At 37.5% G+C, this 15881-nt stretch overlaps 1 protein-coding gene across 3 annotated transcripts in view; it reads right to left on the reverse strand.

The window, feature by feature from the left end:
* Positions 1-253: 253 nt before the first annotated feature.
* Positions 254-15881, reverse strand: part of Tps1 (Trehalose-6-phosphate synthase 1) — a 36165-nt gene continuing 20537 nt past the window's right edge. For 2 of the 3 annotated variants that reach the window (XM_076532061.1, XM_003702367.3), the window contains 8 exons: positions 5704-5868; positions 5308-5536; positions 4895-5211; positions 4410-4783; positions 4081-4272; positions 2899-3226; positions 2520-2813; positions 254-2433 (listed from right to left, as the gene is read on the reverse strand). In XM_076532061.1, the coding sequence (XP_076388176.1) occupies positions 2194-2433; positions 2520-2813; positions 2899-3226; positions 4081-4272; positions 4410-4783; positions 4895-5211; positions 5308-5536; positions 5704-5868 (2139 nt within the window). In that variant the 3' untranslated portion in view covers positions 254-2193. The remainder of the gene's footprint in view (positions 2434-2519; positions 2814-2898; positions 3227-4080; positions 4273-4409; positions 4784-4894; positions 5212-5307; positions 5537-5703; positions 5869-15881) is intronic. The other variant, XM_012283203.2, reaches the window with a different exon arrangement.

A 15881-nucleotide genomic window follows, 5' to 3' on the forward strand; every position in this document is an offset into this window, starting at 1 on the left:
TTACATCTAAATTTCTTCACATTTCTGTGGGTTTCATACTTTCAATGTGATAAGATATGTAAATTTTGAATTATAGTATTGCATTAAGTTTTTTGACATGTCTTTAAGATACATATTACAGCCTCATCAGGAACTATAAAAATTGCAAAAGACTTGAATTATAAATTCAAACCAGAAGGAATAAATTTAAAATACTTATGTAGCCCCTTAACTCGACTTCATTCCGCACGGAATAAACACATTGAACAATAAATTCTTAAACAACTTACTCTATTTAGAAAACGTGTAAAATTTGTCCATGTTTGTTTCGATATCTTCTTCTTCCAGATCTGTATCGTTTGGTACAAATGTGTTTTAATCTGAACCGATAACAACAATATGTTCGACGTGTATAGACGAGATGTGTTCGTATTGCCTGTGTGTGCGTTTACACGTGTAAAATGTATGTGTACATTGTTCGTGTACATTTTCTCGAGTATCTTATCGCTAAATCATCGTCGTTTATTAATAATTTATTACTGTTATCGAGTACTGGAGTTCTAATTGGCACTGTACTTTACATGACAGTTCCATCAGCTGACAGTTTAAAACATAATAAAGAAAAACGCTATATAAATCCACTACTCGTTGAGTTTAAGGTTTCGCCTCAATCAACGCTATGTTACATGACAAGGTGCATTCAACTTTAAGTATAATCTATTCTTCATCCACTTTCGTTATCAACCGCACAATGTAAACGAAATAACTTGCAAACTTCATTTGCTGAAAATTGTTATAAAAAAGTACATGTACATATTCCAAAAATACGAGAAGAAAATAGGATTTTTATAAAGAAAAAATAAAAGGGTTGTATGATTCTGTTTCGGATGAAATCCTTAATGAACATAACGAATGTATGCGACGCAATTTCAAGGATACAGATAGAAATAATCACCTGAATGAAAAGCGAATATCGCAGAATTGTTCAAACTTTCTACGCAGACGTTTCTTGAATAGCGGTAACTGGGTCAATGACTCACAAAAATTAGATATGAAAATTTAAAAAATTATGAAATACATTCAGACATTGAAAACGTAATATCTGAAGTATCAAATATAGAAAACGAAAACAAATTTATAATCAAATTATTCATGGAGTCAAGAGCCAGTTCCGCTGTTCAATAGTTGAGGAAATTTATTTTAGATACAAATTGAACATTTTTGAACACGCTGAGCGGATTTTTATCAATACAATTTCCTTAGAAATATCAAGAATATTCGAATAAAAAAAATTTGGATAAGTTACTGCAACACGTATACATCAACTTCTGCTGTTTTGAGCGACACGAACCTAAAAACTATACATAGCTAAGTACCTAGTACGGCTTTCAATAAAACGCATCTTATCGAAAGCTCAACAATCATGTTCACACGGATGCAATGTAGGCTTCCTTTGAGTGACTAATGTAGTAAGACCCTCCCATCATTTGCCATCAATTTTGGGGTGATTTATAAACTTGACACTTTAAATTTGAAAATTTACCAAGTGATGGGTCCTGTCTCTACATCGCCATTCTCCTTAGGGAAGCCTGCCGTGCTCGCTACTGGACATGAAATAAAAAAAAAGAAAGGAAAAAATATTCACACACTTGATGCTCGTAACGGAGATTTAGCGATCACACATGTAATATTCATTTTTATTATTTTTTTTTCGTTTAAGTGTGTTTTTGTGTAGGCTAAAGCCATCGAACTGGTTACCGGAGATTACATCTATTAAAAGTTGAACAGTTGATAAAGGATGATTTTAATTTCACATGAAAAAGATCAGTTCTTCCATTTGGCTTTTTTTCCTACCAAAGTCTACTCGCAATAATCCCGCTCATCATTATACTCAGAGATCGAAGTTACATTCTCGAAAATGAAGCTTTCGAATACGCATAGTTCTACGAAGAACTATCGACGCTTAATCTTTCCTTTTATTTTTTCCATAACAATTTTCGCCGTCTCTGTGTTGGATATAGAATTTCGAATGACGACTTTGTTTACCTATTCACCACGAGATTCCCTTTTGCTTTTGTTTCTTTTTATTCTTCTCTCTCGCTTGCATGCTTTTACTCTACTACGAGTACATCGTTAAGTCTGTGACATACAAATAATATTTCTTGTTTGTGAGAGACACAGTCGGTACGGTAACGAAGAGTGTCACGGCGTTACCTAGGATTCTAGCGTTGCATTCGATGGCATATACGACATTTCCATGGTGATGCCGGCGCTACTGCGACGGAACCTGGATGGGATGTCGGTGCTGTTGCGAGGCTTGCGTTTACTCAAATGCCTTTCAACCCATTTCAGCATTGTCAGCACAGAATCGGTGCTCGGTAAACGTCGTTCCGCTGATGTACGAATTATGTGCGAAGACGCCACGCGAAAGGTAGCAGCCATACCTTTCAGCGCCTAAACGTAATTCAGCACAAATTAGGAAATTATGCGATCACTCTGACTACTGCTACGTCTAGAAATTTTCTTCAAAACCTTCATACCTTCATTGCATCTTCGTCTGTGACATCGTCACCAGCATAAATAATCCTGATACGTTCGCTCCAATCCAAACCGAAAGCTGTGCGCAGAATGTAAATGGAAGCACGTCCTTTGTTCCATTCGACCGGTGGTTTCGCCTCGATGGCGCAGTGTGCTGGACAGGGCTTGAAACCTGCGTCTGCGATGATTTTCTTTGCTTGCTCGACCATCTGAGTACGAGCGTCCACCGGTGTTTCACGATAGTGGAACGTCAACAATGCACCCTTGTTCTCCACCCAGGCGCCATCCCTGCAAAGCTGTATTCAACCGATGAACATAAATACATTGCAATCTTGTGACCACAGATGATCATTAATCCAAGGAATAATCAAAGATACACACCTGATCTTGCAGGGCTTGCATCAAATTCGCCACCTTTTCCTCCAGTTCAGCTGGCATTGGATGAACGAACTTGCTACCGTCTGGATGGAGAATTTCTAATCCATGGTTTCCTGCGTACGTGATACCCTCTATGCCAACCATGGACTTGACGTTGTTCACGTTTCTACCAGATATGATTGCAATGTACACATCCGACATGTTGGACAACCTTTGCAAAACGTTCTTCGTCTCCAAAGGTAAGATAGCCAGATCTGGATGCGTTGCGATGGGTGCCAGAGTACCATCGTAATCCAACAACAGAGCCAGCTTATGGTTGTCGCCGATATACCTAGGGGACATGTGTTATCACTGGAACGTTACCCGGCTTTCATCATGAGTCAGGTCGCATTCGCACGCGCGGGCCCGCCGTCTTCCAAAAGCATTCTTTTAGCCGAAAATAAAAATAACTTTTCTTCAAAGGAACATCATCCAACTCTGAAGGTCTCACGTTAACGGTGCATCTTGAGGTTTTCATACTCGGTAATGTTACGTATCGGATACATTGGAATCGTTTTACTGTCACATAGGATAAATCTTCAAGGACAGAATAAATGTTAATTCGCGCGCAGTTCTTCAAGCTGCTTGCCCTTTAAAACCGTAACGCGACATGTCTTTCGGAGGAAGATCCACGAGGTAATTGGTATTCCCAACGCTGCGACGTACCAAACTCATGCTCAATTTATAAAAAATAATTTCATCACAGAACAAAATTTGATCACTCCGAACGAACGAGCATTCCATTTTAATTTCGTTCAGTTACTAAACTTGTATCTTTAACAAGCATCCCCAGCAATTTATATTTAATATATGTAATAAGCAAACTGTATCAAACATTATTCCTAAGGAGAACTAGTAAGCTAAGTGTACATATATTTTCATAAAGTCTGATCAAAGAGATTGTGGCGCACAGAGGCTCCACACTTTTTGTCCCTAAGAATTTAGAAAGGAAATGTCTACTATCCTTCGTAAAATAGTTCGCCTATAACATATACATTGAAGGTGTGATTAATTCCTAATCAACAAAGGAACATAGGTGTAATGTTACGTACTTCTCATACTTTCATCGCACATTATTTACCGTGTGTAAGCACATGCTCTGGTCGGGCCCAGTCATGCACATTCATGAACTATAGTGATACATACTTGCTCAAATAATCGTCAAAGTCATCCATGGTCACCGGTTGCATTGTCGTAGCCCCTACAGAGTCGTGTTCTTCGAGAGAACCCATCACTTGCAGGAAGGATTTCATCCAGTAATTGACATCGTAAATTCTTTCGCGGCGTCTTAGATGATTCATTCTTAACGTGCGCTCGTCTTCCGGCATAGTAAGCGCTCTGAAACGTTTTTCGCATTAAATATCTCATTTTCCTTTCTAGGTTAAGTACATGATAATGATGTCCCCGCCATTCGAGATACGTTACAAGAATGTAAAATGCATCAAGAAGAATTAGGATGCAAGTTTGCAAATTACCTGTGAATAACCTCTGCAGCTTCATCAATTTCGTAAGGATTGCAGATCAATGCTTCGTGCATCATTTCTCCGGCTCCAGCGAATGGTGAAACTATCAGTACGCCTGGTGGAGTGTTAATTTGACACGCAACAAACTCTTTAGCCACCAGGTTCATTCCGTCCCTGAGGGGTGTAACGAGAGCAACCGCAGCATCCCTGTAGAACGCTGCCAACTCATCCTGACTTACGCAACCGTAAATGTAGCGAATAGGAGACCAATTAGGCGTTGTGAACCGACCGTTTATGCGACCGATCAGTTGATCCATTTCCAGCTTCAGGTCCTGATATTCGCGCACGTCTGTTCGCGACGGTACAGCAATTTGCAGCATGGTGACCTGATAGCCAATACAATCGATCGATCAACGGACTACGTTAAATATGACAACGCAATTCATGGAAGCCTTAAGTGGTTTAATAATGAACCATTTAACGGAGAATTGAATTACCTGTTCGCGATGCTGCGGGTGTTTTTCCAGCAACATCTCGAATGCTTTCAGTCTGTGGACCAAACCTTTAGTGTAGTCGAGACGATCAACGCCCAACACGATTTTCTGATTAGTCGACATGACCTTGTTGGCAGTCTCGGCCAGCGAGACGAATCTGTCGAACGGAATACCAATGGGAAGCGGTCGTACGCGCACGGTTCTTCCACCGTGTTCCACTAACAGATTCTTACGATCCACTCTGCAACCTAGACACCTTTGACAACAGTCAACGAAGTTTAGGCAGTAGTCCTGAATGTGGAATCCGACCATATCGCACCCTGAAATAATATTTATTTTGATTAGAAGAACTAACTTTACATGATTAGGGTGGAAGAAGAAATTTGAAGATTTGGAAATTGAAAAAGCTTACTTACCGAGCATACCCTGAAGAATCTCGTCGGCCCAAGGGAACAGTCTGAATATGTCCCATGGAGGGAAAGGAATATGAAGGAAGAACCCTAACTTTAACTTCAATTGTTTCTCATCTGCTGCTTGTCGAATCCAGTTCGCGGCTAACATTAAATGATAGTCGTGTATCCAAACCAACGGAGTGCCATTCGATTGATTTGCTTGTTCCTTGTGGATCTGTTCGAGAGCTCCAACCTAAATAGCAGAAACACATTCGCAATCTCGCTCACTATGGACTGATCCTCTAGGTTCATTTCCTACTCGATAAATGTGATGTTCGAACTTGACTATTGTTCGTTAAAATCGGTGATTTGGTTTATCTAATTTTTTATTGTAACTGGTGATCTGATTATGGCGCTTACCGTTTTGGCAGCGAATTTCTCGTTAACGGAGGAATATGCACGCCAATGGTCCGCGATAAATGTCGCACGATCGGGCATAGAGTGGAACAGCGGCCAAAATGTCCCATTGCAACATCCATTGTAGTACGAGTCGAAGACAGTCGGCTCGACGTGCACTGCCACAACCTGGATAACAAACATTGTACTCCCTTTAGTTTATAAACTCCACACTTCTATAGTCAAAATATAAGAGATATAAAATTTCCTTTATATCAACATTCATAAAAAATTCGATGATTGTATATGAAATTGTTCCATGTACACATATGGTAAGCCATGAGATTCAACCTAATGCAACCTGACTTAAAATCATGTAACCTAATCCGATTTAACCTAACATAACCAGCCATAATCCTACAGCAACTATAAGTGAACACTAATTTAACCTAATATAATTGTAACCTTAACTCAATCTGATTTAATCGAACTAACTTTAACTTCAATTCTATGATCTGACGTAATAGTATAACGTAATCTAAGTTAATCAAATCTAATCTTAACGTAATCCTAACCTAAGTATGATGTAACACGAAGCTAACCTAACCCGACCAATCTCTTTTCAGACTTCTTAAGAATAATATCAATGAAAAGCTATTTCCCTCGGGACGTTTCTTAATTAAGAAACGACTATCCTCATTTCCTTCTCTGTAACATTGAATGCAACCGAGTGTATTTATAGTTTTCGTTATCATTTGTTCCACGCTCAGCTTCCTATTTTTATTGTACCTTAAATCACAGATACCGATTGTTATAAATAACCGTACAGTGAGCGCGTCAGACAAATACATAGTAACAGCCTTTTTTTATGGCGGTCGAACGAGCGTAACTCGTGGATCGATTCCAACATAAAAGAGTACCGTTCCAAATTGCGTTAGAATCGAGCATACAACCGCGATCGAAGAAAAAAAAAGAAGTTGAAGAAACGGGGATAAGGATGATGGATGCACGCGTTGACGGCAATCGGAAGTGCATAAAAAGTTCGACCCAGAAGTCGATAAAGTATTATTGCTGGTGGATACGTGACGCTTTCAACGTTTCTTGTTAACTTTCATCGTTATCCTACACGACGTTGTTTTTCTTTTTGCTTCCTTTATTGTACCCGAACGGGTGAAAACACGTCCTCCGATCGTCGATTGACGCAAGCGGCCAACAATCGCTAATGAGATAATTATTAATGTCTCCTCGTGGCAGACACAATCATCAGAGGGAGGATCAGATGTGTCTTAATTAAGAGACGCTAAATAGAAACAAGCGATTTTGCAATGTTTCTGCAATTACATCGATTGCTTTATTTATACGTAAGGTCAGGAGCGGTCGATTTTTTCGAGATGATCTCTTTCATGAGCGTTTACGAATACGATGCCTGATAGCAGTTTCAACGTTATTATAACTTTGATGATATGTCTGCACCGAGATAATTGTTATAATCGAACATCTACAGCTACTATGAAAGTGAAATGTGTGTGTCGTAAACCGTATTATATAAACGTAAGTTCTTAGGTTTTTTAATTGGAGATCGGTATGTTCTGATGTTCAGTGTTAATAGATACCTATGGTTCTAGGTCCTCATCACACCTTAATATGTTCATACATACTCATATCTTTTCATAGGTAGATCACTACGGTTCTAAGCTCACATGTCTCTATACTTCTATATTCTTAGGTACTCTATATTCTGCGTCCTTGAATACCTATTTCCATAGGTTTCTACGTCTTCAGACACCTACGTTTTAAACACCTACGTCCATAGATGCCTACGTCCCTAGGTACCCATATCCACAGATACTCACACTACTACATACCCACATCCATAGGTACCTACATTCTAAGATATCTACCTTCATAGATACCTACGTCCCTAGATATCTACCTTCATAGATACCCACGCCCCTAGATATCTACCTTCATAAATATTCACGTCCCTAAATATCAACCTTCATAGATACCTACGTTCGCAGATATCTACCTTCATAGATACCTACGTTCGCAGATATCTACCTTCATAGATACCTACGTTCGCAGATATCTACCTTCATAGATACCTACATTCACAGATATCTACCTTTATAGATACCCACGTCCCTAGATATCTACCTTCATAGATACTCACGTCCCTAGATATCTACCTTTATAGATACCCACGTCCCTAGATATCTACCTTCATAAATACCCACGTCTCTAGACATCAACCTTCATAGATACCTACGTCCTAAGATATCTACCTTCATAGATGCCTACGTCCTAACATATCTACCTTCATAGATACCTACGTTCGCAGATATCTACCTTCATAGATACCTACGTCCCGAGATACCTACATCCTTAGACACCTATGCTCCTAGATGCCTACGTTTCTGGACACCTACGTTCCCAGTTCTCCACATCCCCAAATCTCCACATCCACAGACCTCTATCCTCATATATCCATCTCCTTTATATACCTCAGTCTCCAATACTTCTATATTCTTACGTTCCTTATCTACGTCGTCAGATATCTACGTTCCCAGATCTTCACACCCCGAATACCGACATTCCCAGATGTCCACATCTCCATATTCCTACGACTTTCGTTCACTACATTCTTAAGTTCCTACATTCCTACATTTCTAGATTCCTTCTTCCTCAGATATCTGCATAACCAGATCCCCACAGCTATCCTTACGAAATCCTCTAAACTAAATCTTCATAACCTACATCTTCCAATTCCTCTATCTAACGCTCAGATTCCCTAACGATATTTATTATTGCAAGAATTTGTGATTCTGTTTAATTCCTCCGTAATTACATCTCCTGTCATATTAATTGCAATTAATCATTCCATCCATCAACAGCACACATTTTCTTACAATGAGTATCATTCGATATAATGTGATTTTTTAGTCGAATAGAAAAAGTAATCTCATGCAATTAACGTTCCTGGGTGTTTGTAACGATGACACTTCATAACCAAACAATTAATTACTCAACATTATCCAACGAACAATTACGTTTAATCATCGTGTTTTTCTTAGGGGAAAGGCATTTGTAAAGAACGATTGATACGCGTCAGACGAATTCAAAAGTTGGCGGGTAAAAACGAACGAAAACAAAAACGGTCGAGAGAAAGCAACAAAGCTCCGACAAACGAGTTCGTGCGTGTAATTATTCTTTTTTCTTTTGATATGTTGGTCAAAACCGTTGACACGAAAACGAGTATCAATGTTTTAGAAGGCTACGATCGAACACAGGTTCTGTATTCGTTAGAGCATTGTTACAGTCTCCGAGTTCCATGAATCGATCAGACGCAATCGAATCTGGGTGATTCGTTTGCATTTAACGCATTGTGTGCAACCTTGAGCGATCGCTTTTTATGCACCGTGTTATGGAATTGTAAATACAATAGAATTTCATTATTCGAATCGATAAATTTTCGAATAACGAAACACCTGCAGGTCAAAGTCGTATTTACATACAAAGTTTCTTTGTAATAATTATAATTTTAATTTATTATTGTGCAGAGTGGAATTAATACCTCAATCATGTCCGTTTTATTGATCGATATCTAAAGTGGCAACAGTTATAAGCGTGTATTTTAAAAAGCATGTAAAGACGTCTGTAAATCTACATTTTCCCGCTGCTATTCAGAACAAGTATTTTCATCACATTTCAAAGCTGTATTCCTTTTGTGCATCAGCTAATTGCAAGTTCTTTTAGCGATAAAAGGGGCTTTGTAGTTAGATAATGGATATTAAATATTATCTCCGTTATTTGATATTCTTCGATAGTAATGTAACACAAGAGATTGTTAATTTCTTGCCCTTAATATTCTGTGACATTCTAGTAATTTTAATTTTCATACGATAATTGCAACGTTGGCAAGGTTGTCAGGACGGTGTGAATTTAATTTAGCGACTTAATTGAAACGGGAAGGAAAGGAAGAAAATTTTAAACGTCTTAGAATTTCGTGTTTCGTTGAATTTGTAGACTGTGTCGTGCCAGACACGACTAATTCTACTGTCGCCGCAGTGAAAACAGACTGTCACTGCCAGCGCGTTTAGATTATCGATGATCCACTAGCTCAATATTAACCGAAAGAAAATAGGTTGAACAACAATGTAGTATTAGTGTTTTATTAATTTCACTAGGTGGTAATTAGGAAGTTTATGTTGAAAAATGAAATAAAACAATTGCAATTACACTGTGTCTACATATGGATCACATATGGTCTTACTACATATGGATATTTTCACTGTGTCGATCAAGTTAGAAACACAAACTAATTATAACTTTCAAATTTACACTTTTAATTTATTATTTTTTACTAGATACAAGCAAAATATACACTTGAGTTTATTGTGTCAAGACAATTTCCAATCTCAATATTTTAATATCCCCAGATCTTAATTTCTATATCAGAAATATCCTAGAATGCAGCTTAAATTTCAAAATCACTAAATCAAAAAATTTCTATAGTATAAACTATTTACATCCAAAAATCCCTAGACTCCAAAATCCTTAGTTCCAAATATCCTTAAATTCCAAAAATCCCTAGATTCGAAAATTTTCAGATTTTGACATTCCTGCATCACAAATTCTATAGGGTCAATAATTACTATACTAAAAATTCCTAATTCCAAAAAATCCCTAGATTTGAAAAATCCTTAGATTCGAAATTTTATAAATCTTGAAATTCCTGCATTACAAATTTTCTAAAGCTGAAAATCCCTAGATTCGAATATTTCTAAATCTTAAAATTCCTACGCCACAAATTATCTAGACCCCAAAATTACTAAACCCAAAAATCCTTAGATTCAAAAAATCCCTAAACTCAAACCTTTTTAAATCTTAAAATTTTGCATCACAAATTTTCAAGAACCCAATAATCCCTAGATAGCAAAATTCCTAGATCCCTAAATCCCAACGTCACCATATTCCCATCTCCCTAAATTACTACTTCCATCGTGACATCACTAAACCCCATATCGCTATATCCCTAGTTCCATTTATCCTAGTGTGTCTTATACTAATAAAAGCGTATATCTTGAACTGGCGATTTTCAAGATTTGTTGATTTATCTAAATGAAGACCGCGATGTTAATTTTCGACGAACAGCATCCTGGAAGAGAAGACCGTGCTAGTCGCGATTATTTCGCAACGCGACAGGGGTCAGGCATTTGAAAAAAGACGACTTCGTTTCGCCTACGCTCGACGATCGTAAACAATTCAGAGACGATGCGGCGTTAAAAAACGAACGGAACGATCGAAAACATTTTAATTATCCGTTATCACGGCCGAGAGACGACGAGAGAAGCGTGCACACACCCGCGCTCGTTACAATTGGACGATAGAGAGGAGGGCAAGACGAAGAGACAAAGAATGCGTACCACCCCCTTTTGCTCCTTCTCTTTTATTCAAAACATGTTGTTTAACGAAACGATTACCGCGTGATCTAGCCTCTATCTGGACGACGAGCGCGATCTTATTTACAAGATTCGCGAGTGGTGTTGCCACGTCGATTCGAGAGCTCGAAACGGACAACGTCCGCGAATATTTATCGGAACAGGTCGAACAGATCAAGTTCCGAAGGATATGTGAAGTTTCGTAATTACACGCATATGTATATTCGTCACAAGATTCGATTTTATTGTTTAAATTAAATTGCTGATGAATCATTAATAATAGCAGGATTATTAATTAATATTCGGTCAGCAATTAGCTGCTAAGTGATATTAATATTTTAGATGCAAATAAATTTCCAATCCATTAGGTTTCAATTAAGTATCAATAAATAATAACGTGTAATTATTATTAATTTCGATACCGATATTTAATAGCCAAAGTATCAAATAATGTGGTTGTTAGCTATTCATAATAATTAAATACAGTATTAATTAGACTGAAAGAGGTGTTAGAAATTGTTAAATATCCGATATACTCGAACATTTCAATCCCTTGTTTGTATTCGATTTATTCGCGAAACGAGTTGCCTGAAATGGGTCAAGCTCGTACTTGTTAATTTACGGATATCTCTTTGTTGTAATAGCAATCCTTCGCGGAATACGAGCTTTGCTGTACACTTCTGATTCCTGTTATTTTGTTCGTTCAGGTACTTCAACTTTGACCTTTTTACGATTTAAGGGGTAAATGAAAATTTAAAAGTATTACGAGTGTTTAGTATGGAACACGAGATACATATGTCTGTGATATGATGTTTGATCAATGGACGAAATAGGCACTTAATCTTAAAAAAATTTAGAAGTCAAGGTTTTTAAAATTTTAGGCTTGCAAAATTCTTTAATTGTTAAATTTACTGGTCTCCTAATTCTCAAACTCCTGAATTCTGAAATAGCCAGATTCACAAATTCTTAATTTCTCAAATCACTAAATTCTGAAACTTTCCCATTCTCAAATTCCCCAACTCTCTAATTGCCCAACTCTCAAATTCCCCAACGCTCAAATTCCCCAACTTTCAAATTCCCCAATTCTCAAATTCCCAACTCTCAAATTTCCAACTCTCAAATTCCCCAATTCCCTAATTCCCCAATTCTCAAATTCCCCAATTCTCAAATTCCCCAATTCTCAAATTCCCCAATTCCCTAATTCCCCAACTCTTACATTCCCCAATTCCCTAATTCCCCAACTCTCAAATTCCCAACTCTTAAATTCCCCAATTCTCAAATTCCCAACTCTGAAATTTCCAACTCTCAAATTCCCCAATTCCCTAATTCCCCAATTCTCAAATTCCCAAATTCCCTAATTCCCCAACTCTCAAATTCCCAACTCTCAAATTCCCCAACTTTTAAATTCCCCAATTCCCTAATTCCCCAACTCTCAAATTCCCAACTCTTAAATTCCCCAATTCTCAAATTCCCCAACTCTCAAATTCCCAATTCCCAAACCCCTAATTCTCAAATTCCCCAATTCCCAAACCCCCAATTCTCAAATTCCCCAATCTCTAACCCCCAAATTACTAAAATTCCCAAAAACCTAAATCCCCAAGTCCATAAATCTCCATTTCCCAAAATAAAAAGACCTCAAACCCTTTGAAGTTTCCAGGGTTCCCAAGGTTTTTCATCCAGCACTGCACAAACTAATACGACAGGTTTACCCCTAATTGATTAAGTACTCATCAAGATTACGACCAGTGTTAAAACAACGACCGTATCAAGCCACTCCTTTGTTTCTCTTCAATACACACTAATGGTCGGTGGAATGCAACAAAGAAAAACTTGTGGACAAGATAATGTACACTTACTCCGAGGTCTTTCATATTACCATCTATAATTGATGCAAGTATTATGTTTATAAAAATGATAGTCGCTAATGTATCTGTCGTGAAATTAACTGGGTCACTGCTATTTTCCATTTTAACGTCAATGACACGGACAGTATTTTAATGCTGTGAGTAACGGCGTAATGCTGGCATGGTAATGTACCAGTATATTATGCACCTTTTACGTAAATACGTTAACGGAGTATAATAGTATACTAATTGTGGCAATTGTGGATTTAATGCCTTCAGTCGATGAGCATTGTTGGTTTGAAATATGGTGCTTGTTATATTTTACGGTGATTGTTTAATTGTTGGCAATGAAGTCTAATTCTCAAATTGTTAACATTTTGAAGAAACTCATTTTCAAGGTAAAATTTTAAAACTTTAAAATCATAAAGTTTGATCATTTGAAAATTAGTAGGTCTTCAAGTTCTGACATCTTAAAGAACAATAATTTAAAAATTACAAGGTTGCAGAATTACATAAATTAAATTTTAATGTTCTAACTGTCAAGGTTTCAAAGTTTCAATATCTCTAATATTAATAATTAAAAAATTCCAAGGTTGCGAAGTTGCAAAACCCAAAGTTCTAAAGTTCCATCTCTCAAGGTTCCAAATTTCCAATATCCCCAATTTCAATCATTTGAAAATTCCAAGGATGCAAAATTAAAAAACCCAAAGTTCTAAAGTTCCAACTCTCAAGGGTCCAAAATTCCAATATCCCCAATTTCAATCATTTGAAAATTCCAAGGACGCAAAATTAAAAAACCCAAAGTTCTAAAGTTCCACCTCTCAAGGTTCCAAAGTTTCAATATCCCAAATTTCAATCATTTGAAAATTCCAAGGATGCAAAATTAAAAAACCCAAAGTTCTGAAGTCTCCACTCTCAATACCCCAAAACTTCAAACCCTAAAATTTCCAAACCCACGCTTTGAAAATCTAGAAAGCTAGAGAGCTAGAAAGTACCTAAGCATATTCTAAAATACTTATACGAAGAGTACAGGAAGAACCCAGTAACACCCTAGTGAAAACCTAGACGATACCGAAGGGAGAGCCAAAGAGCTAAAACTCGTACACATCCATATCCATACATGAAACACATAATTGATTTAAAGTTCAGCAGGGTGAAGTTTCAAGTCGAGGGTACATTATCTCGAATACCGCCAAGCAGACTGACACAGATCGGATCGTCGGCATTTATCATTGTCCCGGGAAATTTCTGGAAATCGTGCACGTGATTCGCGTCTGGCGTTCCGCGTGGGCGTGCATGGCGCGAAATTTGACGTAAGACCGTATGAATCAAAGGACCATTATCGAAGCTAACAAGAAGTCCTATGCGAACGATAAAACCGGCAAATCCGTCAGCGTCATCACGCCACTGATAACCCATCGTTTCGACCTCTCGACACGATTATCGTGACACCAGATCTTTGCTTCAGATCCATTCGTACGAGTGCTGATCGACGGCCATTTAAGGAACTCCCGGACATTTTCTTCGCCGTGACTCCCCAAATAAGGTCACACGGATATTCGCCGACCGATCAAGGTTCATCGTCTGCGATCGAAAAAACAATGTTTTTTTGAGTTATCGGGGAGAAACGTTTCCAATGGAAGCCGATAGGATAAGTGAAAGTGAACCTTGTTGATCCGGATTAGAAAACAATATTTGTCTAAATTATCGCTGTGCTAACGATTTCTGAGAAAAATAAAGGTTAAAGATTGGAAAGTTACACGAATTTAATCGGAAGAATAATCAAGTAACTTTCCGAATGGGAAGCTTCCAGAATTGGGGATTGTTTTGCAATTCTGATCCTAACTTGGGCTTTAACTTCTCATGCTTCTTTGTTTGAATACAGTCAATACACAATATAAGTTTGAAGACAATCAATTTACGTTGATTGATCATTCATTTTAGCATATTTGTTAGAAACAATAATGTGTATTATGTATGATATGTAACATGCATGTACGAAAAAATAAATTGTGACATATACATACATGTACATGTATGTCCCTCTTGTGGACAACTGGCTATTGATGCAAGAAGGTGCTGATCAAAGATTCGCAGTCTTTTGAGAACATTTGTTACAAATTTTAGATGTGAGTTACTAGAGTGATACCAAAAATGCTAACCTGGTCCAAACATAAATATTATTCAGATTCAACGACAAATATTAAAGAATTATTAAAAAATATGGAACTGTAAGAAAACGAAGAACTCACACAAGAGAATTAAATTTAAAAAAAAATGAAAATTACATAGGAAATTAAATATGAACATACAGAAGGTGCTTACATGAAATGAACGTCTATGCAATAAATGTTACATGACAAAGATTTTCAGTGAAATTTATCATAAATGACATAAACCTCCTAGTGTCACTTCTTACTGAAGCTTCTGATCCATTATTCGCAAAGTATGTTTTAATCGATCGTTACATAATACAATCGAATGAAAAACGCAGCAAATCAATTTTCGCGGTTACAGAGGTTTATGTAACATTTTACCTCGTCCAGGTAATTTCATTGGGTTTCAATTACTATCGAAATGAAGGATCACAAAAAGTATCCTATTCGAGCAACTTCTTTCTAAACGTTATTTGGGACGAAAACAAGATATTCTATCTGTGTTTCAGAGAAACCACCGCAGCATCGTTATCATTGATACGTAAACACCGTCCCCTTCTACCGTTCGATCTCCTTCTTTACCAGTTCCTTTTTCTTCCAGTATCATTTTCCTAGAACATTTCCAGTCACGACAGCATCTCCGTTTTAAACCGAGCGTATCACTCTGCGAAATAACGAGAAAGAGTTTCATCTTGCGGAAACGGTGAATCTGTTCGGGTTTCAACTTTGATAGCAATTTTTAAAAGGATCGCGTTCTTTCT

Source organism: Megachile rotundata, chromosome 5, assembly GCF_050947335.1.
Source record: "Megachile rotundata isolate GNS110a chromosome 5, iyMegRotu1, whole genome shotgun sequence".
NCBI classification, from domain to species: domain Eukaryota; kingdom Metazoa; phylum Arthropoda; class Insecta; order Hymenoptera; family Megachilidae; genus Megachile; species Megachile rotundata.